This window comes from Melopsittacus undulatus, chromosome Z (assembly GCF_012275295.1).
Source record: "Melopsittacus undulatus isolate bMelUnd1 chromosome Z, bMelUnd1.mat.Z, whole genome shotgun sequence".
NCBI lineage: Eukaryota > Metazoa > Chordata > Aves > Psittaciformes > Psittaculidae > Melopsittacus > Melopsittacus undulatus.
The window spans coordinates 43,871,377-43,898,053 of NC_047557.1; the positions used below are offsets into that span (position 1 = coordinate 43,871,377).

Genomic DNA, 26,677 nt, shown 5'->3' on the forward strand with positions numbered 1-26,677 from the left:
TCATACCCAATGAGCTTATAAATTTAACTTTGGTTTGGATAAAAAATAAACTAAAATCAAACCTTGAATTAAACTAGTTTCAGAAAAGCTAGAAAACTTGCCCACTACCCTATATCTTTTGCATAGCCGGATGTAGTCAAGCACAAATTATCCAGATCTGAATGTAATATTGTTGTGCTCTAATCTTATTGTGAAGGTAATGATAAAATATCACATTAAAAAGGGCTGTTATTGCATTAAGGTTTTTTTTTAGTCTGCCAGTTTGTTCTTTTTCATTCTGATTAGATTTTGTTTTTACCACACCAAATTGATAAAAGAATAATCCTTCCTGTTTATAAACTGTAGTCACACTGTTCTTTTCTTTTTTTGTTCTTGACTGAGATGAGATGTATTATAATTCATAGCTAGCCACTTTTTCACATCATAGACTAAACTAGCAATTTGTGCCCTTTCAGTTGCTTCCTAGCACACCAGGCTTTTCACCTGAGTAGATTAAGTACTAAGCTGACAGTACAGGAGTTACTTAAGGTATTTGCTCTGGCTGACTATGGTATCTATGCTGCTGTCATCTGTAAATAACCTTAGGATGTCCTATATACTATGAAAACTGTGGGTCTCAAGACCTTTACCACAACAATAGTTAGCTGTCTTTGGACTCCTAAATAAGAGACTGGAAAGGAGGGGGTAACATCCATATTTCTGTTATGGTTATATTTGCCTTAGGATTCAGATCAGAGGCCATACAGATTTGAAATAGATTACATGAAGTCCCTTCTGGTGTATCTGAGCTGATAGAAGTTTTTCTAGACAACAGAGTCTGCACCGTGTACACACCTAGCTTTTCTTTGTGCTTTGTGCTTTGCATTGAATGCATGGAGGGCAATATATGTCTCCTGTTCTTTAATGTCTCTCAGTTCTAGCTTTTGCTAATGTAAAGCATTCTGTGGCTTCTAGTCCATAGTTTCTCTTCTGTATTTTTGAAGTAAATAAGAAAAAAAATACAAGTTCGTAAAAATTTGCAGATTACAAATAATTAATCCTCCTTATTTTGTGCAGTACTTTTAGATAAACTGAGTTTGCAAAAACTGTAAATAGGAATAGCATACAAAAGCATTTGTGTTACTTAAAATCTAAGTGATTGTACTCCTGGAAACATTTTTTTTTGTTTGGTTTATGGCTCTCTTGATCTTTCCATAGTAATTAGACAAACAGAAAATTGTGTTATATTCAGCACTTTAAAACCCAACTTCCTTCTCCCAAGTGCATAATTCATAGTGACAATTATCCAGTGTTCAGATAGAAAGAATTGTGCTAGTGTAGGCTGCTGTTACAGTTCTGCAGTTAAGCCATAGAGAGTCAAGGACGTAACATGATTTCCTTTTCTTGGTTATGGATTTGCTGACAGTCACTGTCTGTGAGATGACTCTGTTGCCACTTAGGGCTAGGAAAAACTAACATAGGAGATATGGATACCACACTGACAGGCTCATTAGAACTTTCCAGTCAATTGATGAGTGCCAAGTATTTTAATTTACAAATAGGCTGTTTTTTTCTGGTTAAATTGCTAGCGTTCACAACTTGATTAAAAACAGCTCCTCTACAAAAGTCAGAAAGGCACAGTGGAGTAGCCCTGGCAAAGACCAGCACCTGATTAATTCCTTCAACATGATGCTCAAGTTCAGTGTGACTTGGACCATCCATTGGACGAGGGACTTGCAAATAAGGATGATTTGGGTTTTTCTTTTCATGGTACTAATTGCAGAGAGCAGTGTGCTGCTCCAGAAGCCTTTAATGAAGCTTCATGCAGTAGTTGCACATACTCGTTTATGAGATCCCAGAAAATGAAGTTGTTGTGTGCTCATTATTCCTGGGGTCTGTTTTGTAATGTGTTTTGCAAGGATCTCTTCTGGCAATTTCTTTGTGTAACATTCATGTAGGGCCATGAGGGAGTCTTTGAGATGGACTGAGATGGTCTGCTCTTCCCCAGCATCAGCATGCCGGAGATACCCACCTCCCTGTCATCATACCCAGCTAGTACAGGTTCTGCTTTCCCACTATGTTATTCATAGGTTTACGTAAGAAGGAGTTGGCTGAGTTCAGCTAGATAATGCTCATAGAAAGAAATGAAAAAAAAATAGTGGTGCTTCATCTGATTCCACTACTGATAAAGAATGTTTGTCCTCTTTCAAGAAGTCTCATCTATTGATTAGATTCTGCTAATTCTATGGAATCATTGTTGAATACAGCTTTTTTTTTTTTTTTTTTTTTTTTTGTAAGAGGCACATTTTTACTGCATAACTGATTTGTGAAGAGAATTATTGGTCACTGAGCAGATCTTCTTTATTTAGCTCAGTTTAGACCCTCCTGTTCTAGTTAAGGATGTGAATAGCTGTTTTGTGTGGGTATTGGTGTCCTGCTGTCAGCCATTGCCAGTCAATTTTGGGGGGTTTTTAACTTTAATTTCAAACTTGCCCAAAGCATTATGTGTTTAAATGCTTTATAAATGTGACTATTACAATTCTCATCTGAAATACATGTATGTGTCTCTTCTGTTGAAATAACAAGAGTCATATGCATATATCTGAAGAGCTGAACTTGTCTTTAAATGTCTTCTCAGACATAAACTATGAACATCACTGGCTTTCATTTGTCTGTATGGGGATTCTTAGAAGGATTCTGTACAGTCAATGCAGAGAAATACTGTGATTCTTGCAAATGTTGCTTTTCTTGCTTTACTTTTTTCTCTTTTTGTTGTGGTTTAACCCCAGCTGGCAACTAAGTACCATGCGGTCACTCACTCACTCCTCCTTCTTCCCCTGTGGGATGGGGAGGAGAATTGGAAAGGAAAAAACCTGTGGGTTGAGATAAGAACAGCTTAATAATTGAAATAAAATATAATATAATAATAATCATATGATTGTAGGATCACAGAATAGTTAGGTTTGGAAAGGACCTTAAGATCATCTAGTTCCAACCCCCCCTCCCATGGGCAGGGACACCTTACACTAAACCGTGTCAGCCAAAGCTCTGTCCAGCCCAGCTTTCAACACTGCCAAGGATGGAGCATTTACCTCTTCATTTGGTAACCTGTTCCAGTGCCTCATCACCCTCACAGTAAAGAACTTCTTCCTTATATCTAACCTGAACTTTTCACTGTTTAAGCTTGAAGCCGTTACCCATTGTCCTGTTGCTACAGTCCCTGAAGATGAGTCTCTCTCCAGCATTGTTGTAGTTCCCTTCAGATACTGGAAGGCAGCTATAAGGCCTCCATGCAGCCTTCCCTTCTCTGTTCTGCATACAACTGCATATCACCCTCAGAACCAAGCCTGACCTGAGCAGCGATTGGTCCCTTCCAGGTAACTCCCCCAGGTTTATATACCAAGCATGATATGCTAGTTTGGGTCAGGTGTCCTGATTCTGCTTCCTCCTGGCTTCTTGTGCCGCTCTTCAGTTGCAGAACATGAGAGACTGAAAAGTCCTTGATCAGGGTAAGTGATGCTGAGCAACAATTAAACCATCGGTACGTTACCAGAATTGTTCTCAGACTAAAGCTGAAACACAGCACTGCACTAGCTACTAGAAGAAAATTAACTCTATCCCACCTGAAACTAGGACAGTATCCACCCTATATTTCATACTATGTCCCACACTAGCTGCTACACCATCACCTTTCTTGTCTTGATACATAAAACACAGATATCATCCCCTTAGTCTATGGACCATCTCTATAAAAACCATTTAGTCCATAACTTTAGGCTCCATCTGTCATAACAGTCTCTCAGGGCAGGAAAGATAGTATGTGGAGTTGGACCGTTGCATGCTGAAGCCAGTTCTGATGCTACCACTGCTGCACTTGTCCAGTATCATCAAAGTTCATTAATGAGGCAATCAAGAGAGTCAGGTTCAGATTCCTGAATCCACAGTAGTGGAGAGAGGTGCTGCGAGGAACCCGGTGTGATCATGACATAAAGCTGCTGTAAATACACAGTTTTATATAGCATTCAAGATCATACAATTTAATTCTTTAGCTATTCTCACCTGTAATCAAGTCCTTTTGAAGCACACATGAACTTCCCCATCCTCCCATGTTACCCACCAAGCGCACCTAGGTCCTCGAGCAAAACCAATCACATGTGTGGGTTTGCCTTTGCATGATGCAGGATATGCCATTTTCTCTAGCATATCCTTCATGTGCACTACAGGAACTTTATCCATTTCTGTAGTATGTATAAGTTTTAATCAGGCAGTGCCAGCCTCACTGGCAGAACCTCTAGTGTTGACTAACCAGGTGGCTTTTGCTAAAAGGATATCCCAAGGTCCCACCGCCATTGCTCTCAGTGTAAACAGTCCGTTGTACCATTTGATTTTTGAAGAGGCTGGTGCATAATAGGGGATGTGATACAACCAGGAAGCATCGCACCTCTAATGCAGCCCGTCCCTGTACCTCTAGGTAGAGACCATCTGTCAGCAGCTCTGTTAATGTTTCCAGCATTTACAGCACATTGGTACTTCTTTTTCTGCTTTGGTAGTATGACCAAATTAAATGTCATTTTAACTAAGTCAAACTATCAAAGAAAGCTACAGCACTACAGTGGCCAGAAAGATAAGCGGCTGGACAGTAATGTATTTATAATCTAAATTCTTCCTGGTTTTCAGTTCTAAGGTGGTTGTCATTTTTCCATCTTACCAGTCCAATGTACGTGTTCAAGACTTGGCTGCAGATGTCTACATTAACTGCAGATTTTTATATTTTTTTTTTAATTGAAGGAAAATCCTTCTATACTAATAACCAAAGCTGAAAGTTTGGAGGTGCTAAGCTGAGTGGTTCTTGACATTGTGAGTAGTGGGTTGCATTATTTGGGTATTGGCTTAATTCAGCTTTCCTGCACATCACTACCTGATCTTTATATAGGGAGAAAGATACATGCCTTTGGAAAGTTTCAGCTAAAAATAGTACAGTATGGAATTCTTTGAAGAAAATTGTATTCTGCATATGCTGAATAAAGCAGCGTTATTTTCCTTCACTGAGTTATTTTAAGCCTAAATCCAGATTTGTCATACATATACGACTTAGTAATGCAGGCGTCATATATAGGAGATACATACAGGGGGTGAGCATTATGTTGCTAGTTCTTGACTCAACACTGTGTCTGCTCATATAGTTAAATAGAATATTTAGTTTTGGAGTAAAATACCACCTGATCTTTCTGAGGAAATTTGACTGGCAAATGAGACTTCATTGAAGAGGAAGCTTGTCCTCTTTCAGAGGTGTGGTATAAGTCTCCTTAAGGAAATCTTAATATTTTAGTCTGTCTCCTAAAAGCTTTGTATTTGCAGTTGTAAACACAGGCACCTCCAGAGTTTACCTAGGTCTTGGATTGGTTCCTGCTTGCTAATATAGCAGAATTAAACTGCAGTGACATTGTTACTAAGAGCTAGAAGGAAGCAACTGGTAGTTAGGGATCTTACTGAGGATAAAGAGTTTGGGTTTTTTGTATGGTCATTTTCATTACTGCTGGCTCCCATCTGATGCTTGTAGCATAGCCTAAGGAGGATTTCCATGGGATCTGTAAAAAGCTTCAAGACCTGTCTCTTCTGGAAAATAGGGTGGAACAATATAATCTATTATGAACTTAAGATAATTGGATGTTTTAGCACTTTAGTCATAAAGTTGGAATTTAAAAAGGAAAAGTTTTTAACACTGCTTCCAGATGCTAACCTTTCTAGCAGATTTAGCTTGAGTATAAATGTGCAATGTGGTTGGAAAGTCCTGTATTGCCCCTTGACACAATTGTTACACACTGGCAACTTCTTATTTTTGTTATTATATAGCAGTTTTACTTATTAAAAGAAAAAAAACAAAAACCAAAAAAAACAAAAAAAAGCAAAAAAGGGTTGGTGATGCACTGAAGTATTATGATATAAAAGTATTCCCTTTCCTCTCACTGTGACCCTGAGGGAAATGGCTTGGAATTTACTCATTAACATAAAGACACCCGTACTGACACCATAATTCTTACAAAGTGTCAGTGAGTTGATTTCTGTTTATGTGGTAATTTCAGATGATCTTGTTTCACCCTGCTGTCTTTAGCTTTGTTATCTTAAGTCATGGGAAAAGGTATTTTTACTATTATTGTGACTACTTCTAGCATAGTCCTATGCCTGTTGATTGCAATGGGAATGATAGCAAGGGACTACTCCTTTATATCTAATTCTTCAGATGTTTTTCAACCTTTCTGTTTTAAACTTGTCCTTTATTTATTGTCTGCCTAGAAACCACTCTCTTGATCACATAATTTTTAGACTTTTGACATTTGAATGGGATGCCTATACAATTCTTAATGATGGGCTTTTAATCTTCACAGTGACAAATCTGTATCTGGCAAATCCCTCAAGCAAATGTTGATGTTGATGTTTTGATCCCTTTCTACTTATTGCAAAGGTTGCTTAATTTAAAAATGTGAGGTTGATACCTATTGTTATTACTAATGCTCAGATATGAAAGCAGATATTCCAACAAACTTGTTGTCAGCTAATCATTATCACCTACTTATCCCAGGCTTTAACCAATATCTTAGGTCTCTTTGGTAGCAGATTATTTCTCTTTCATGAAGTGTAGGGCACTGTTCTAATTTTAGTTGTTTTCCTCCTTAATATGTAAGTACAAGTAAAGAAGACTATTTGGATAGAACTAACTTTGATACACTGTCCTGTCACAACATGTATATCCACATGGTCATTTTGGAAATGTTCAGTGGTATGCCTGAGAACAGTCACTAAGTAACACTGAAAAACATGTTGAAAGGAGAGGGGACATTATCGGATGCACTGGGGGAACCTGGACAGTAGTGATATTAATGCCTTGGTTTATCCCTGTTCTGAGACTTTTGCAGTGAATACACTGGTAAAACTGATAAAATGAAGGATGGTTATTGTAATTCTTTTATACCAAACTTCTGAAAAGATTCTTTGCTAGCTTTTGCATTTTCTCTGCCACTGCCAAATTTTTAAAGTTTTTATGTTGCATACTGAGCAAATTCCTCAGATGTGTTGGTCATCTCCAGATTGCTCTGCATCCTTCCGTTCATTGATGCGTGAGGGAAGGAATGAAAAGTGGAATTTTGTATCGTGACAACAGTAGTGTAGCCCTTGTGTCTGATCACTATATTTAAAATGAATATGATAATTCTTCTCTTCAAAAGTGGTTTACCATATACAGTTCATTTTAAAGATTTTAAAAAAAAATCATAGGAAAGAGTATTCTTTGAAAGGTACAAGCAAATTTCACACCTTGTATGAGTAAAGTAGCTATTTATTTAGATCTTAATCTCTATTAAAAAATATCAGTTGCCCTTTCAAACCAGTTTCCGTATGGTCTTCTTCCTTTTGTTCCATTCAAATAATTGCAATATTGTTTAATTTTTAGAAGAAATATATGAATTAAAAACCCTCACACTTTCCAAAGTGTGTCAATACTTCCATGAAGGCCTAAAACTTAATGGGGTTAAAAAGAAATTTTACTGCCTTATTTTACATTTCCATGATTGAATTTCTGATGTAGCTAAGGAAAAGTTGGGGTTCTTTAGAGAAAACCTGAATGGTGGAACTACAGAATATTTCAGAGTACTGTCAAAATAGTATAGCTTGTCCTATAAAAGTTATCACCTATTGGGTTGTGCATCATGATATTTGACTGGAAATTTGAAACGTAATTTTTCATTTTTTCAAGGGCTGATTTGTTATACATTGCAGTCTGAGTGTCATACAAATTTTCTCTGCACACACTCATGCTTCCCACTGGTTTGTTGTTGTTGCAGAGTTGCTCTGGGACTAATAGGGATGTTGTGACATAAATTGAGAATGAAACTATTGAAATTGGTGGAGGAACACATGTCCTTAACAAGGAGCATTTTGTCCTTAGCAAAATCAGGACAAGTAGACTGCTGAGTGGGATTCCAAGAAGGGAGAGAAGGGTACTGTGTGTTTCCTTTTTCTGTGAGGGAACGGGATCTGTGATGGATTTGAGGGAAATTAATTGATAGGTGTATATTTCAGAATATGAAAAGTTTGCTTGGAGCTTGTGAATAAAACACAACTTCTGTTTTCTGGGATGGTTTTTGGATTTCCTTTATCTGTGGTAGAATGAAGGAAATAGATGGTTTCATTCCTTTCAGTTTAAAGGCCAGTCCATTTTCTTGCCGGGTGGCAGGCATCTGTTTTGTGATGACCGCCTACTCTTTCTACAATATCACATAAATTACGTCTCTGCTTAACAAAGGAGGTTACTGTGTGCTTTGGTATTACAAGCTGATAGTACTTTTGACTTCTAAGTCTAGTTTTAAATGCTGAATTTTAACAGTGAAGTCATATTTATTTGATAGTCTGCCTCATTCATGGTATGATGCTGCAGTAGTATTTATAAATGTTCATTATTTCCCTTTAATTACAGCATAATTTTAGAATTTCAAATATCTTTAAGTTTATGTGGAAAATTGTTATCTTCTGCTTAAATTGTTTGAAGGTGAAATTTAAGCCAGTAAAAGTGAATTTGCTGGAATGTTCTTTCTCATTTTTTGTATACGAAGTATTTTGTAAAGTAAACAGCAGAGAGTTCACTGTCAGGAATACACTGTATGTATGATCACCATCTTAGTAGTGGTAGATACTAAGTTAAAGCTATGATGTAATTCTGAATAGTCTTGATAGTCATCTTGAAGATAACTTGTAGACCACCAAAAGAAAGGTACATATGGCTTGGTCACCAGGCAAATTTTTCAGAGACCGAAATTAGACATTATGATTATGAAGTAAGGAAGGAGACTTGCTTGTCAGTGATTGAAATGGCTTCGCTACTATCTTGTATATGTTTAATATATTTATATATATCTTATAATATTTCAGAGGTTTCTTTCTGCATATAGAATTTTGTGCACTTCTCAGTGCTAGCTGAAATGCTGTTGTATTTTACTTACAGTACAGTGCTCCAAGCAAAAATGCAGCATCTGAGATACAAGATTATTAGTTTGGAGAAAACACAGTTATTTCTAAGTAACTGCAGAACATGGTTTTGACCTGTTTGGGGAAATTTTTCTCTTTCCCACTTCAGTAGCATGATAAAGCAAAATATTTTCTGCTTTTCTGATTTTGATCTTGGTGATGTATTTGTACTGCTAAAGCTTGCATATTAATATTACAGGGTATATACGTGAAAGCAGTATGCGCAGGTTGTGTCTTGGAACAAACGGATTTGCAGATTAATTGCTCTTTCTGAATCCCATGACTTAAGTTTGGGTGATTATGTTTTCTCTGCAAGAGTTTGATAGGCTAGAGATGTGTTAAAAGAATGCAGAGACTACTGCTTTTATTCACACACTTTCCCAGAGCAATTGGAATACTGTAGTGATTGAGTGTCACAAAGATGCCTGATTTAAGAAACTATCTGTTTTTACTGTAATGAAGAAGAAAAGGAAAAAGTGAAGCTGTACTGTATGGCTAGAGTTTATGTAAAGTCTTAGTTAGCATAATTTTCTGAAAAGAGAGCTATTGTCAAAAAAGGTAGTATTCACCAAACTCTATTAATGGACTGAGCAACTTCTTTTTCTTAAAATCCATAATGTGCATATCCTTGTAAATACAAACCATTCTGCCATCATGGCCAGTATAAACCAACAGTCTCTAGTTACTGCTGCTTACTTTTTATCTTATAATACCAGAGAAACAGGTGTCTGATTTTGGACAGATCCTGCTGTTATTGTGCTGTCTAGTAGTGCCAGGTTACATATGTTATTTGTCTCTTGAAGCTTAATTTCTGTTTTTGCTTGGCAGATCTGAGCTAACACAACCCTGCATATGTACAAATGCGAATTCTTTAAGTTTCCAGGGGAAAAAAAAATACACACTGCAGTCATAGAGGTTTCTCCAGTGCTTTTTGCAAAGAAACAGCTACATCCAATTTGCATATATCAGTATAACTGTAATACTTGTGATGAATTCTTGGTTAACTAACTTTAAAGCTGCTGGATGTATAGAGTGATAGATACTGGCAGGGGTGAGGTATGCATTGCTGTAACTGAAGAGCTTTTCTCTCCAGAACTTGGAACTGAGCCCAGAAGAAACACATTGGCAGACATTGTGCTGTCCTTTCTAGTGTCAAGCCATGGAGTAACAGCTTCTTGTTTCTACCTGAGACTTTGCTAAGAGGTGGTGAGGACAGTATGATAGACCTAAGAGGTCTGAATGTAGAACATGACCACAGTATGAAATTTATCTTTCTAACTGTTTTCTACTCTAAAACTGACACGAAACTGCTATAATAAAATTGAAGTTGCAGTCAAGTAAGAATGTACAGACTTGGTAGAAATCTTGGAATATGTTCGCTTTCTGTGAGTGGCAATATCCACATGCAAATACAAATGTACAGTCTGACAAAAAGAGAGAGTGTATTGGCATAACCGTTGTCAGGGGAGTACATGGGAAGCAACCAAAAATTTTCTACTGTTTTTAAAACTTAAAATCCTCAGTGATCTTTAAAACACAACAAAACCACCTCAAAATTGGTATCTTTTGACCTGTGGTAGTTTATTTGTTGGGATCTTGCAAGGCAGGAAACCACCTCACTCTTTCCTTTTGGACTTGGAAAAATACTGACTAATATCATCGTATTGGCCTTTACATTTTGCTAAATTCAGAATTTGGCATTCTCAAGTTAACAACTTCAGTGGTTACTTTCTATTTTCCAAAGTTTATTTATTTGATGAATTCACAGAACACGAGTTGCCAGGACACTGTTGGAGATCTCTAGAATAAATTTTGAATGCAGTGGTGTTTCTCGAATATAACGGCATTTGCTTCTTTTTGGCATCTTTGAAAAGAATAGGTAAATATATTCTGTGGCGGTGTTCTGGAAAACAGTAAAAATATTTCTTTAGCCTTATTGTGGACCTAAACAAATTTGGAGATGTGAAATGGTAAACTGATAGAAGATGCAACAGAATAAAAGTTCATTAGTATGTGATACTTAATACTGTAAGACATTAACACAGTTCTCAGTTATGCTAGCTATTTCTAATTGAACTGTCCTTTGCTGCATGATTCAGTAATAATGGATAGATGTCTTTGTATGATGAATAAAGTAATTCACATGCACTCTAGCTACTTCCAGCTAAACTGTCCATTTGCTAGATGATTCAACAATAATAACTGGATGTCCTGTATAATGGATAAAGTAATTCTCAGGCACACTGAAACTCCTCTATCACTGGATATGATGTAATTTAATCTTCTAATCTTCTTTTTCCACCACCACAATAAATGCGACTGTGTGTGAAATAGAATCTGTGTTTGTATGTAAGATTTTACTTGGAAATAATCTTCCAAAAATGAGGAAAATGAATGCATTGCAAAGAGATTGATGTTCCCAAAAGGTTTTGTTTACAGTTTTTTTGAACTATTAAGTATTTATTGTAAGTAGAGTAGATTGTTCTAGTTTTAATAATTATAATGCTGTTCTGTTTTAATATTGCATGATCTGTGGGCTACCATAAAGTTGTTACAAATTGAAGGGCTGATATAACATGAAATGAAGGACCTCTTATGAATGTTGCTTTTGTTCTGTTTTTAACAAATTAGTATGTTGACATTTGTCACTGATGGATTTCATTATTTTCTGAAAGGGTTTTAGGGGGTTTGACAGCATGAATGGTTTGTCCTACAGACTTTTGAGAACTGATAAAGGCATCTTTGTTCTTTGTCCAAAAGCACAACAGATATCTTATTGACTGACGCATACAAAAAAAGAAAGCTTGTATAGCTGCTGTGCAGAATAAACTAAGAAAATAATTTTGAAGCCATTACGTACTCTCCTATGTTCTCTTTTTGCTAACAATATGCATCTCATCAATCAATTTAACAGGAATCACTGGATACTCATCCAGTAAAATTAAGGCATGCCTTTATATTGAATTTCATATAGAGGATAAAAATAAGAAAAACAGGTAATGTACAATAGCAGGACTAGTTAGTTAGATTTCTATTGCCTGAACTATTTTTAAGACTAGTGTGCAGAATGTTGTATTGTTTCTATATACAGAGGATAAAGGCATAGTGGAAATAATTCATTTTATCAGGGATATTGGAAATCAAGAGTGTTGGATTTGCACCCATTTTTCTGAGTAAAATGAAAGCTTCAAACAATGGATTTCTAGGTACCAGTTCTTAAAAGCAAGAATTGTAGATGATACTGCCTATAGGCAAAAGTTAAATCACATGCAAAAATGGAAAACTACCTTCATGTCATTGTTTGCTCTCGCATTTTTAGTTGGCACAAGAAGCAAGAGCATATTAGATATGACCTGAAAATCTAAAAGAATTGGGTCTGTGGTTCTTCTCTGATACATGAAGTTCTGATCCTTTTTTAAAAAAAAAATAACAAACAGCCCTCTGAGCTTTTCCTTTTAATTTGTTTTGGGTGTTCTGTTTTGTTTTTTCTTAGAAATATCAAAGATTTGTACTGATCTCTCCTCTCTCAAATATTTGAGATTTTCTGAATGATTCGGAGATATATCTGCAGATTTCTTGTTCTGTAGGTGAAGTATTTGTGATAGGAATTCTTGGAAAAAAAAGAGCAATATTTAGGTTTTGTGATGCTAATTGTAGTCTCATAATGGCCACTTCTGCCTCCAGCAGATTTTGTTTCCTTCTGCTTTTAGAACAGTGATACCAAAAGGCTAATTTAACATGGAGAAAAGAATACTGAAAAACCCAAAGAATAAGCAATCTCTTTTCCTTTTTTTTTTTTTTATTCTTGTAGGTTTGGCTTTTTTATTGTTGTTGCTTGTTGTTTTATTCTGGTATGTGTGGATGTAAGTTTTCTTATATACATTAAATGAAAAAAAAAAATGACCCATTCTGTATTTTGTCTTGTCCATGTTACTTTTTGAGACCACTAATACATAGGCCCTTAACCTGGGTGAATTTTTGTTGAATATGGAGAAGCAGGTACCTTTGGCTCTTTTTGTCTGACTATTTATGATAGCTGGTTATTTGCCCTTTGGCTCTCAGCTATGTTAGTATTTGCCAGAAACTTCATGATGTAATAAAAGGAAATCCAGGTCTTCCAGCAATAACAATGATGGAAAACTACAAATAATGAGATCCATCCATGACAAAATAATTTCATCCATCAGTGACAAATGTTGTCATCCAGACTGTAACTGAGGAATGTTGTTAGCAACTGTTCATCGTATTAATCATTTTAGCAAGAATATGAAAATAGCTTGGAAAGTCTCTGAAACAAATGCCATGTGCATTTTTAAAGTAAAATAAGAGGTTACTTTTTGTTGTTTTTGCTTTGCTATATGAGAAGAAAACCTAAAAAAAAATTACTAGCACACAAAATCATTTTATGTTTATGACAGCTGTGTCTGTATCTGTTTCCATTTCCATCTTCTTGTTAAAATAATATGATCGATTAAAATAATTAATGACAATAATTGGTGTCCATACATTGCTGTTTTCTCTTAATTCTTTTGTATTTCAGCAAGTGTTTAATTTTATGGTTATAAACTTATGAATCAGTTTTAAATGAGAGAGAATGAATGTAAATCCACAGCTGTAATAAGACTTTCCACACTATTATTCATTATTAACTGTTTTCACACAGTTAACAGCATAACTTACCTTCCATTTCATTCTTTGGAAAGCTCAAAAAAGATTCATGCCCTGCCAGTCCCTCCTTGTAAAACAGAATGTGTAAGATGAAAAGAAGTGAGCTAGAGCTGTTGTTGGGTGTCCTGGAGACATCAGAGGTTAAATGATGAATATCTCAACTCCACAGATCTTATTTGAGTTGACTGCTGGTTGGTCATGTCATCTCAAGTTCCTGGTAAGCTTATTAATAAGTTGGGTTAGCTCATTGGCAATACTTGCATCCCAGCCATCAGACTGAATTCCACATGTAAAATATGTTATTTCTTTGCTTCTTGGTTGACACTGCAAGTCAGAACATTTGAAGCAGGCAGGATTTATTACCATGATATGAGTGCACCAGGGTATCAGCCACAGGTAAGTTATTTCATGAAGTTTTGTAAAATCCCAATTAAATGTGCTCTCTGTGTGTTAAGAGAATGAGACAGCACTGTTTAAAGAAATTACTTGCATTAGTACCAGATTGTTCATCTTGTGCTCTTTCTGTTCACAAGAGTTGGATCTAGTGAAAGTCATGTAACACTTCTGTGAGAAGTGATACTTTCAGTCCACCATTTTTACATTCAATATGCATGATATTACCTATTGACAACAGCATGCATGATAGAAAACGGAGGAGTTGAGCCCCAGGAGAAAGCTGAGCATGCTTTAGAAAAAATTAGAAAAGGTACATTTTTGGCAACACTCATGCAAAAGTTAAAACCCTCCAAAAGGTCTCCTGTTTGCAAGATGTACGTTTTGTTGGAAAAATTAATAAATATCTTGTTTTAGCAGCTCTAGCTCTGCATTTTATACTTGAAGTCCCCTAAGATAAAAATATGAAACATGAATCTCACTTGTAGGACTGACTGTCCTATGGTTATTCAAAGAAGTTAATAGATGGTATTACCCTGTATGTGGTTAGTTCCCACTGGTCTAATTTTAAAAGAAAAAAGAAATTCTTCAGTGAATTGGTTTCTTTCTTGAGTCTTCCTAATTTTTTTTTTATAGTTAACAAAAATCTAAAAAAATTGATTTTTTTAAATACTTTCACTTGTTACTTTATGTAAAAGTTTCAGAGCAAATTATGATTGAAATTTTGAGAAAAATTGTGCAAATACATGCATGATATAGTATGGAGGGAAATGGCATATCTTTTAATTTGTGAACATAAAGTTAAGAGAATTGAACATAGGGAATGGGTTGGGTTGATACAGCTTTCCTTTAGGCTGATCTTGTACTAGCTGGGGGTGCATCAAATTCTGTATTAATTTTTGAAGGACATCAAACCTGTATCCTTTTTGTTCAGATCAGTACGATTGATCCTTTTGCAGTAGCAAAGTAAGGTCTTGTGGCATATATAAAGTGCATTTTTCAACTATTGCCAATATTTTCAATGTGGTTTAGTTTATTTTGTTTATCATGGAGTTCAAGGGCTGTTTTGGTATCTGAAGAAAATTCACAACATTTCCTCTGTGAAAATGTCTGGACAAATCAAATAAGTATTTGACTGGTATGTCCAAAGACTTCAGAAGGGGATACATGTCACAGTTGTATGTGATAAGTACGTACTATCTTTTTACAGAGGTTTTTACTTCAAGACTTCATTTGGCCTAATACGGGATCGGTGATAATGAAAAATAACAATTTGTTTTAAACCCGATTGTTTGTGTAGCAGCTGTATGAGCTTAGGCTTGTGCTGTCTTTTTCCTTTCACTGTAAAATTTCTTTAGTTTTATGCCACATACTGATTTTGTTGTTTAACAGTAATAAGAGTTTCTCCTGAGATGGTTTCACCCTTGTTTGTACACATGCTGACTGATCTGGTTTAGTACAGTGAAATAAGCAAAGTTATTATAGGCCAGTTCATGGGACAGATGTTGCTCAAGTGTTCAAATCATTAATTTAGGTGCTTGACAGAAATTTGAAGTTTGGATGTTGAATTGCTGTACTGATTTGGCTGGTACCAAGGAGGATCCTTCCAACACACAGAGGTTGGTTGTTTTTCCCTGTTGCCTAAGCTACTGTATTATTCCATTATTTATGGAGTAAAAAGTTAGTCATCTGCTCTAGAATGACTTTCAGCTGTGACTTCCAGTCAGTTGTTACTTTCCCACTATGACAGTAGGAAGGGAAAACTTTACAAAATTGCTGTTATTTCTGGAACAATTCTCAGAGTTTTCTAATTACCAGATCCTTGTCTTTACAACTGCATCTGCATGTTTATTTGAGTTTCTGGTGCAATGTAAACCTAAGAAATTTGAAAGGTTGTTTATGTCTGTAGTTCTCTCAGTACTGGACTATAACATACTCCAAAATGCTGGAGGTTATAGGGGAAAGTAAGTGGATGTTGCATGTTCTTGTGCTTGAATTCCAATGGCATGAGTGTCCTCAAAGATAAAGTAAGCTAATTCTCGAAGTCTGATGCAGATACTTCAGACAATATGCTAATACTCTTGTCCTGGGTTCAGCAGTAGCAGTTATTTTTCCCCTTCTTAGTAGCTGGTGCAGTGCTGTGTTTTTGACTTTCAGCCTGGGAACAGTGCTAATAACACCGATGTTTTCAGTTGTTGCTCAGTAATGTTTAGTCTGACCAAGGACTTTTTAGTCTCATGCTCTGCCAGGGAGGAGGGGAGGCTGGGAGGAAGCAGAGACAGGACACCTGACCCAAACTAGCCAAAGGGGTATTCCATACCACAGCACGTCATGCCCACTATATAAACTAGGGGGGAGTTACCCTGAAGGGTGAGATCACTGTTCGGGTCAGACTAGGTATCAGTCGGCAGGTGGTGAGCGGTTGTATTCTCCTCCCTTGTTATTTCTTTTATCATTATTATTATTATTGGTGGTAGCAGTAGTGGTTTGTGTTGTACCTTAGTTACTGGACTGTTCTTATCTCAACCCATGTGTTACATTCTTTCGATTCTCTTCCCTATCACTCAGGGAGCTGGAAGGGAGGAAAGAAGGGACTGAGAGAGCTGGCTGGGTGGTTCTGGGTTGCCAGCTGGGCTTAAACCATGACAACTCTTCTTTGTATCACTCGAGTAATGAGGGTTGAAGGCTACTGATGAAAGTCTGCACAAACTGTATGCAAAGTGCTCTGGTTTAATTGTATCACTTTCTCAAATTCCAGTAATCTTGAAATGTATAACTTAATGTGTTCCTGTGAAAATATTTTAAGAGATGTTTCCCCTGCTCCCTTTTACATGTTTAAGAAAGGATTTTCCAGAAATTCAATAACTGTCTAACCCATTTATTATCTTTTTGTACATAGGAATAGATAAGAAATGTGGAGTATTATCAAAACATGATTTTTTTTTTTCCTCCATTATGTAACTTCCATCTGTAATAGTGATTTTGGGTGCTACTTTTGACTCAATAAGCATAATTTTCCAGCTGATGTGGTCTTGGCTCTGGTATTTCAATAAACACGTAAGAAAGCGTATCTGGAAATCCCTGTGTGTTCAGAGAAATACTTCAAAAAGAATGGAACAAGCCTGTTAGAAGTGAGCTTCATGTTCCTATCTTAAATCTGTACTTAAGTTCTTTAACATTTGGCTAAAGTTTGTGCTATGTGTCTCATCTGATTATGTGTGAGCAGCCAAAGACAGCACACTGCTGCAGCCTGTGTGCAAAGCAGCACCTGCATCTAAGTCGTAAGTTTGAATAAGAAGTTTTGCAAAACTGCTCTCAGAGATTTGGCCTCTCAACTGCTCAAACCACTGCTCAGAACCTTGGACTCTTTGAAAATCTTCTGGTTTTGGAAGAGACCATTATTAAGAACATCTACGTATGTGGATTTGGATGTCTGGAACATCAGGACCCTCCAGCCTCTCACACCAGATACTTCTTTCGCTTTGCGGCTCAGTTTTTCCTTTATCTGTGTTTGTATCATAGTTACAGCATGGAGATGTAACTAAATGATTCCCTAACTGCAATTTAACAGGGAGGGGGAACTTGCACTTTCTTCCAGTGAAATGATGCAAAGATCTAAGTTATAAGGGTGTGATTCTGGTCAGAATAACACCTTTTTGCTTTAAATATGTAGCCCAGTGTATACTTGTTGAAAACAAGTCATTAAGTTCTTTTTCTCAAAGAGCCATTGGGAACGTATCCAGCTTCCTGGGAAGGACTTGTGGGAGTTTTATTTTTTTGTTAACTGGGAGAGGTTTCCCATCTTCCTTAGCACATCCAGCTAGCCTGTTCTGGCCTGCTTTACAAACTTGGGCCAGACTTGAAAAGATATCAGCTAGAGGCATTTATAAACCGTGCATACCTTGTCAGGTCTTGATGTAATTGCAGAGGTAAATCACCTTTGTCTGTTCCTAATGTATGAACGGATTTCTTTCCTTTTCAATTCCAATGAAAGCAATGGATATCAAGCCTCATAATTTGTTCATAGCAAATCACATGGATAGTAGGAGGGTGAAATTCCTTTCCTGGTAAAAAAGGAAGGAAAAGGTTTTGGCTATTGCAATTTAATCATAATTCTGATACTTTGTTTTTTCACATAGACAATTTTTTGAAATATTGAATGTTTTAGGAACAACACTTATTATAACTGTGCAATGAATAACATTACACGCCCTAGATGATGTAAAAAAATGTAGATTTGGTTGGTATCAGTAGAGGTGGAGCAGAGTTTCTGGAATTCAAGCATGTATTGAAAATAGACAATCTGTATTTTAAAACTAGTACATAGGATCAAATTTCTCCCCAAACTAATAGGTGCTGGACATGTTACAGAAACATGTTCAGTCTTAAGATAGATGGAAGCTTTGCACTGCTCTGTAGTGATATCTGTTGCTATATGAGACTCTGAATTGGAGATACAGCTGCTGTTAGGAGCAAACAACATAAAAGGAATAATTTAAGGTGTTCTCCAAAAAGGAAGTTGCTGGCTGTACTCAGACTCTAAAATTAAATTCTGCCGCAGCACATAATCTTATTTCTGGCCTTGTAGGAAGTTGTATTCTTTGGCCAAATTTTAACTCATATACGTTTTCTTTCACTGAAGTGATTTGTAATCCTTCTGTAAAGGAAATGATTGTCTAAATGTGGCATTTCTGTTATTTAAGTGAATGGAAAAAGTGGGAAATACAATCTTTTATTGTGTGTTTACCTATGGTAAGCTTAAAATGCAAACCATTCTGTAAGCCTGTTTATAAGGCACGAAGCTACTTTTGTTTTGCTTAACCAAATGGCCCAAATGCTGCCAGTAGTATGTCTGGAATGTTATTTACTTGGTCCATTTCTGTGGTTTTTCTTCATAGCACTGTACACATGCCACAGTTAGCAGTCATTTACTTGCCACTGAACAAAGTAGTATCCCCAAAGCTGCATTTATTCTTCTCGTTGTGGGCATAATAATAGAAGGTTCATCATGTTCTGCAGCTTTCGTGCTCACATTTTCCCCCCATCTCTCCCTCCCTTCTCTTAATCAGAATTGCTTTTGGCAAAGATTTGGAGAGCTGCTTTTCTTTTCTTGCTTTGCTCTCTGTGACTTGATTTCTCCATTAGTGCTTCAATTTCTTACATTGTTTCTTACAATGCCAACTGATTGAAACTGTATAACTTGCTTTGCTGAATGACTATTATTTTTTTATAAGGAGATGGTTATTGAGTATGTTTTTCTATTTAATTGTGTATCATATTTTTGGTCTCGGTTTGAGACATTTGACTGGTTGCAAGAAAACTGTGGGTGTTTTTAACATTTCCAACGGAAGGGTAGGGCGGGTGGGGAAGCTCTTTGGAATGCTGATGAATAATATTTGACTCTTGGAAATGTCTTAAGGCCATGTGCTCCCCTCCCATGCTTGGAAGGCTAGACATAGTTTTAAAGACCTGTGGTCTTGAAGGTATTACCATTGTGCTTTATTTCCTTTATAACTGGCTGGAGTTGTTGAAATGCTGAGGGTTAGTGCAGGAGTACTCTGCAGATGGTGGTCTTTGTTTGTGCCCTTGCTACTCCTACCTGTGTCATGGTGCCCTGTTAATCCTGTGAATGATAGTCATAGGGTTTAATTCTACTACTTTTCCTTCCTAGATGTACTTAATTTCAAAAATTATGTAAATTTTAAGATGTTAATGTCTGTAATGTCTATAAGCATAGCAGAAATTACCTTACAGCAGAACATGAGTAGTGAACTGCAGTAACTTGCAATTCAGTGTGTTTTCAATAGCAGAGCAATCACAGAATCATGCAATCATAGAATAGTTAGAGTTGGAAAGGACCTCAAGATTACCGAGTTCCAACCCCGCTGCTATTGGCAGGGACAACTCACACTAAACCATGTTACCCAAGGCTCCATCCAACCTGGCCTTGAACACTGCCAGGGATGGAGCAGTCACAACTTCCCTGGGCAACCCATTCCAGTACCTCACCACCCTCACAGTAAAGAATTTCTTCCTTATATCCAATCTAAACTTCCCCTGTTTAAGTTTCAACCTGTTACCCCTTGTCCTATCACTACAGTCCCTAATGAGGAGTCCATCCCCAGCATCCCTAAAGGCCTCCTTCAGATACTGGAAGGCTGCTATGAGGTCTCCATGCAGCCTTCTCTTCTCCAGGCTGAACAGCCCCAACTCTCTTAGCCTGTCTTCATATGGGAGGTGCTCCAGTCCCCTGATCATCCTCATGGCCCTCCTCGGGACTTGTTCCAACAGTTCCATGTCCTTTTTATGTTGAGGACACCAGAATTGTACACAATACTCCAACTGAGGTCTGACGAGAGCAGAGTAGAGGGGCAGGATCACATCCTTTGACCTGCTGGTCATGCTCCTTTTGATGCAGCCCAGAATACGGTTGGCTTTCTGGGCTGCGAGCACACACTGAACATGTTAAGTTTCTCATCAAAACTATATAATAAAGCAATAATTCATAACATTTTCCCCTCCAATTTCTTTTAGTACTTGACTCCAAAGCAAAGTAGATATAGATTGGGTTGTTCTCCCCTGTTTTGAAAAGCAGATATTTAGTGAATATAGAGTCTGCTGACTTCTGTGCTTGTGGTTAAGGATATTTTCTTTCCTCCTCATTTGCAGAAATGATCAATTCTCATCATCAAATGGTATCTTTTTAGCTTGTTTTAAGTTCTAATAAACCCATGTGTTTTACTATACATGACTCTTGTTGCCTTTGGATAGTCATTTGTTTTCTTCATAAAATGTTTGTGCTTTATTTGTTTCCAGCTTTGATAATTTAACTGATAAACACTTGCTGCCTGTATGCACACATCTTTTATTATCCTGGCTTATATATAAAATGCTTCTATTGAAAAAAATCAGTCTTGTAATTTGAAAAATACCAAACTTTAAGTTACTTTTTCCAGGTCATAGGTGTTTGACAGTTGAATACAAACCAACTGCTTGGCAGAATTTTAGTTTGATTCTCTGCCAACCAACAATAAACTACAGCTGAATTTCTAAAAACACCTGAGCTGTAAACTATCAGTCATGATCTAATCATACATAGAGTAATAGAGGCTGACAAGAGGAATAAAGCCTACATATTATTATGGTCATGTAGTGCATGTTATAACAGGTCAGTAATGTATTTTGTCACTCATTCTGTTGTGCAGCCCACACATCATCTTCCTGTCACAGAGTGTACTATCAGGAGGGAGCCAGCTCTGTGGAACACGTCTGTGCCATGAAATTGCTCATGCTTGGTTTGGACTGGCCATTGGTGCTCGTGATTGGACTGAAGAGTGGTTAAGTGAAGGGTTTGCCACTTTTTTAGAAGATATATTTTGGGCTAGGGCACAACAGGTAAGGTGATGATACACCACTTCTCAATTCAATTGTGTGGAAATTGAAATTACATACCCTGCCGTGAATTAGATATAAATTAAACCTCCTGTGTTAGGAATACAATTCTTCTAAAATAATACTGGATTTTGCATGCTTATTTGATTTAAAAAAATAATCCTTCCTTATTCATAGTGAATACTAATCTTTGCAGAAGTAGAGGTCAGTGCAAATGGGAATGGAAACGTCTGTTTGTCAATGATTACCTTCCCACAAATGTACTGCTCCATTATATTACTCTGTTGATTTGCATTCTTTCCACTTGTATTCTGTTCCTGAAACTGGAACAATCACCAGTCTTACTGAATATTGTAATATTCCAGGTACCTGATGAAAACGGTCTGTTTTTGTCTTCTGTTTTCACTAGTGACTGAGATACTGGTGTAATGAAGGATAATACTATCTGCTTTTGCTTTCTCCCATCTTCCATCCTTTCTTATAACAGAGAAATACTAATTAGCAGTTACTTGTAAGATGACAACCTGGCATTTATTTCATAAGCATGCATCTGTGTTAATATTATGTATATGGAGGAAAGTACAAGAGAGAGCTTTCACAAATGTAACAGAATAGGAAAGAGGAATGAAGTCTGGATACAAAGCAGTTCTTTTCTTTCAAGCTGGGAAAAGTAAAGATGCAACCAAAATTGCCAGGTATCTGTGCTGTACATTCAGTTCACTTATTGCCAGTCACTAAAGGGAAAACAACATACCCATCTCTCTCCTCAGGCAGAACTATTTAACTGACTATTGATTTGATGCACACAGTGAGGCTTCTGTTTTCCTTAGTGCTGCTATTAACTCTCATAGCAGCAACTGTTATGTTTTGATTTTGTTGTTTGGGTTTTGTTTTGTTGGGTTTATTTAACATGGATATAGGTACTGTTTCCTGCAGCTTCTGCAAATTAAAGGGAAACAAAACAAGTTTGTCTTTCTGAAAATTATTATTGTCTGTTGGGAGACAGCAATCAGTGATCGGTGTTTTCTGTATACTAAGCAGCTGTCACATGATGAAGTAAAAGGGCAGCAGGAATTGAAAGCTTTACTTCGCTGGCGCCGACTCAGAGATGAGGTGCAGAACTCTGAAGAAGAGCTGCAAGTTTTAAGGTAACAGTATGACAGTTTGATTTCTGCTTTTGCATGTTCTGTTTCTACTGTTTTCCACCATTTGCTCCTTTCAAAGGATATACGTCCAAATAATCTGATTAAATCTACTAAATTTCCTTATTTCCTCTGAAGAAAAAATAAACATGAAATTAAATTGACTAGGTTATTTGTCTTCTGTATAATTCTGCAATTGCTTTTCTCTTTGTTATAGAATGCTTTCAAAAACCATGGGATTCAGTTTGATATAAAATGTCTCTAAGCAGTTTACAAGACCCTTTATTCAGAAAAAAAATGCCATTTCCTGACACACTTCACTGTTTGAAGCCATAACAGATTCATTTTCTGTGGCTGAAGACAAGCACATACTGGAGTATGATATCTAACTGCCACGCTGAATGAAAATCTAAAAAACGGGGGAAAGCACAATGAGATATACAAATCTATTTTTTTTATTTTTATTTTTTAATGAGAAATGAGTAATAATCATATTTAAACAAGAATTTGGTCTTTAGGTACCAGATGCTGAGCTCAAGGCTTCTTCTTACATAGCTAAAGATATTTGATCAAAAAAAGATTATTGTTTTGCTAATGATAAGTAATCTGGGCTCTGCTGATTGATGTCATAGGAATTTGCCATAGTCTTTCACCTTGGGTGGCTGCCTAACATCTCCACTGCTTGTCTGCCCACAGTCTTTAACCAAGAAATGCAATTCTAGCTAAGATTAGCTTTGGTCAAATAATGGAATTACAGGGACAGATTTCAAAAGATTATGTAGACCATTCTCATACCCTGAGGTATAGGCAGTATGCGCAGACCATTTCAAGCAGGTTTTATCTAACATTTTCTCAGAAATCTTCAATAAAAAAGTTTTCATGGTTCCTGGCTAAGCTGTTTTTAGTGTTAACAATTAAAAATGCACAGCTGAAATACTGTTCATTTCAAAAAACGTAGTTTTCTTAATTTCTTTCACCGAGTAGAAGTGAAGAACAAATTGATCCCCATCCTCTGTATGATCATCTTTTACATGTTTTTGGAAGACTTTTGCCATTTGATTTACTTTGAGGTCTTTGTTTCTTTTTGTGCTTTTCCTATAAGACCTAAAAGCCTTTTATTTTGGGGCAATAGAGATTGTTCACCAACATAGAAACTCCTCTCTATGGCCTCATCTAATCTGAAAACATCACCAACTGCGTAATTGTAGTCTTTCATTGATCTGTTTTACTTCATGCCTGTTAGTTAATTGTGTATCCTACATATAAGCAGAGTCAGTGAAATCATACATTTGTAATTGTGCAATTTGATGATAGATGTAAATACAAAAGCAGGCTTTATCACAAGGTGTCATGGAGCTGCTGCCAATAGAACTACTGATTGACAGATGCTGGGGATTTTGTTTGTTTTGAAATAAATGGCTTTCAGGAACACTGGTTCTTCTGATATGAGCCTTATCTCAAGGTGTATTTTCCGTTTTCAAAGTTATGAAACCACATTTGTCTTCTATGCTAATTGCGTAGTTACTACTTTTAATAAAATGTCTATGTGGTGTAAATTTTTAAAATCTTTTTTCTAAGGTTCAAAACATCCTTTGCAGCTTGAAACTCAGGAAGGATTGATTTATATTGAAATTGAAACTTAAGCTTTCTATTGAATTCCACAGTTAGTAGACATAAGTCTCAAATAATCATGCTGCTTACCTTTTGCACAGTGGTATTCTCAGTGCTAATACAAAAGAATGATGTATCATTTCTTGTCTGAAAAATATGCTTCTAATGTACATTTCAGTAGCAGAAAATGATGCCAGCTCAGGATCCTAGCAATCTCTTTCTTTTTGCTATCTTTAGTTTCTTGTGGTTGCATTTAAAGACTTACCACTGGTTCAGTCAGATATAAATATTCTTTACTATTTTTGTGGCATGGAGTTGAATGGAGAGAGTTCTCTCTTTGCATGTTTACTGGTTTTTTGGTTTGTTTTTTTTTTTTTCCTTCTGCCTTTTGAAAGGATATGCATGTGCTTTCCAGAGGCTGGCTATGAGAAAGAAAATTCCAATCTAGGCATTGCACTGGGTTTTGAGTCTGTACTGGGACTTGTGCTGGTTCAAGCTTGTGTTTTTATGCCAGGATATTAAAAATAAATGATGAGAGTTTGTTATTTCTTGCCAATTATGTCAAAAGAAAAAAAAATCAGCCAACCTGTTCTTCCCAAGCATAACGCTTAATCTTCAATTACTTTTTTGTTGACTGCTGGGCAATCATATGATTTTTTCTGCTTTGCCTGTTCAGACTAGCTGAAAGCTACTCAGCAAACTGGGCATGGTGGTTCTACTTATTGTGGATATTTGGCATTACAGTATAGTAGCATCTCATGAGTTTCCTGTGAAAAAAAGAAGCCATGTATGAAAGAAAGAGATAAGTGTCTTTTCAGCAGGCAGCAGCTCTGAAAGGCAGCACCAGCAGTTCTTGGTTTGCAAGAAGAAGTTTGTGGCACTGTAGTGCTCATAGAGAGTAAGACATCAGGCAGAATCCTGTGCAATTTCTCAGAGTCTGAAGCAAATCTGCAGGTATAAAAGCACCTATGAAGTATGTGCTGGCACTCATTCTGCTGGCAAGCATCAAATCCATCACTCTCATCCACTGTCACATTATGACATCAAAAACTAGAGAAGTCTATTTTGTTCTGTGGAATAAAGATGGTGATTGTTTCATGTCCTGGCCCATAAGACTGAACTTCAGCTCATGATTCTTCCTTAAGACAAACCAGTGTTGATATCTAACTCTAAATTTGCCTCTGAGTTCCACTTGAGTCAAGTCTATTTCCCTCCTGAAGCAATGCTCTCTGACTACTGTGTAGGGATTTAAAGAGTTTTATTCTATCACACAGATAGACACAGATATCACAAAGGAAACGCGCCTTTCAAATTGTCTCTCATAGTCTCTGTAGATTTTCAGGACTGCCTAATGCATCAGAGCATTTCATTAAGAAGTACTTCCTAGTGATTTGTGATTTTACTTTCTCCAAAATACTTAGCCTAGCAAACAAAATTTCTGCTTCCTTCAGAAATTTTCCAGTATGTAAAATGTGCCACATAGCAGCTCAGTTACTTTACATCAGCTTGCCTGTAACATTATGCCTAGCTTCATCTACTGGGTTAGTTGCTAGGTTTTGTAGGTCAGTGTAACACACCTCCAGTCTCTGCCTTCAATGCGTTGTAAGTATACTAAGCATTGCTTTAAAATAGTGTATTGAACCACTGACATAAACAAGTGCAATGTAAATTTCTGAATGTTTATTCTTTTTCAGACCATTATCAGGGGTATATATATGCATCCTTTGCAAAATGAAATTCTTGAGGACAATCGTGCAGATGGGATACTGCTTTCCAGTCACCTGCTAGTATCTACACAAATTTGGAGGAGGAAGGAAGTATGTTTCAGTAATTTAGAACAATTATGATTATGGGAGGTATTTCAGTTTAGTGTGGATCCTTAGCCCATGCTCAAACTCCATTTTTCAAAGTCTATTGCCTGGCCTATTTATTATGGGAGAAATGAAGCACTTTTGGCTTTTTATACTTGCAGAGAACAATGAAAAGTTGCCAGCAGGCCTTTCTTCCAGGAGGCTGATCCAGAATGAAAACAGGTGGACCTCTGCTATCCTGCAGTGGGTCTGCAATGATTACATTGTCTGCTACCACAGGATAAGAAATCAGTTATTGATCTCCTCCTTTCAGTGTTGAAAGAAAATACAAACTATAGCATGCTAAAGGAATTTGTTAGGAACAGTGTAAAATTGAATCTACTTTTATTTTTTTTCTATTTTATTTCAAACAGTTGTATTTGATCAAGCTTTTACTGTCTGAAGTGGGTTTCATCTGCACACATCCTAAATATAGTGCCTAAAGAGTGAAAAAATCGAGCTTCGCACTCCGGGCAAAACTAATGAGATACAAAAAAGGAAGAATGTTTTCCTCAAAGCAGACATATATATAAATTGATCACAGAGATCAGCTCATGAGAAGTGTATCAGTGCTTTGAAGAATCCTGCACTGCTGTAGCCTTTGTTGCCCCTATTCTGGAGAAG

The 26,677-nt window shown here is 36.7% G+C and overlaps 1 protein-coding gene across 3 annotated transcripts in view; it reads left to right on the plus strand.

Moving 5' to 3' along the window:
• The window catches only part of AOPEP (aminopeptidase O (putative)), a 194,441-nt gene that overhangs the window by 58,953 nt on the left and 108,811 nt on the right, over window positions 1-26,677 (plus strand). For 2 of the 3 annotated variants that reach the window (XM_031054131.1, XM_031054132.1), the window contains exons 6-7: window positions 21,264-21,453; window positions 22,489-22,598. In XM_031054131.1, the coding sequence (XP_030909991.1) occupies window positions 21,264-21,453; window positions 22,489-22,598 (300 nt within the window). The remainder of the gene's footprint in view (window positions 1-21,263; window positions 21,454-22,488; window positions 22,599-26,677) is intronic. The other variant, XM_005154922.2, reaches the window with a different exon arrangement.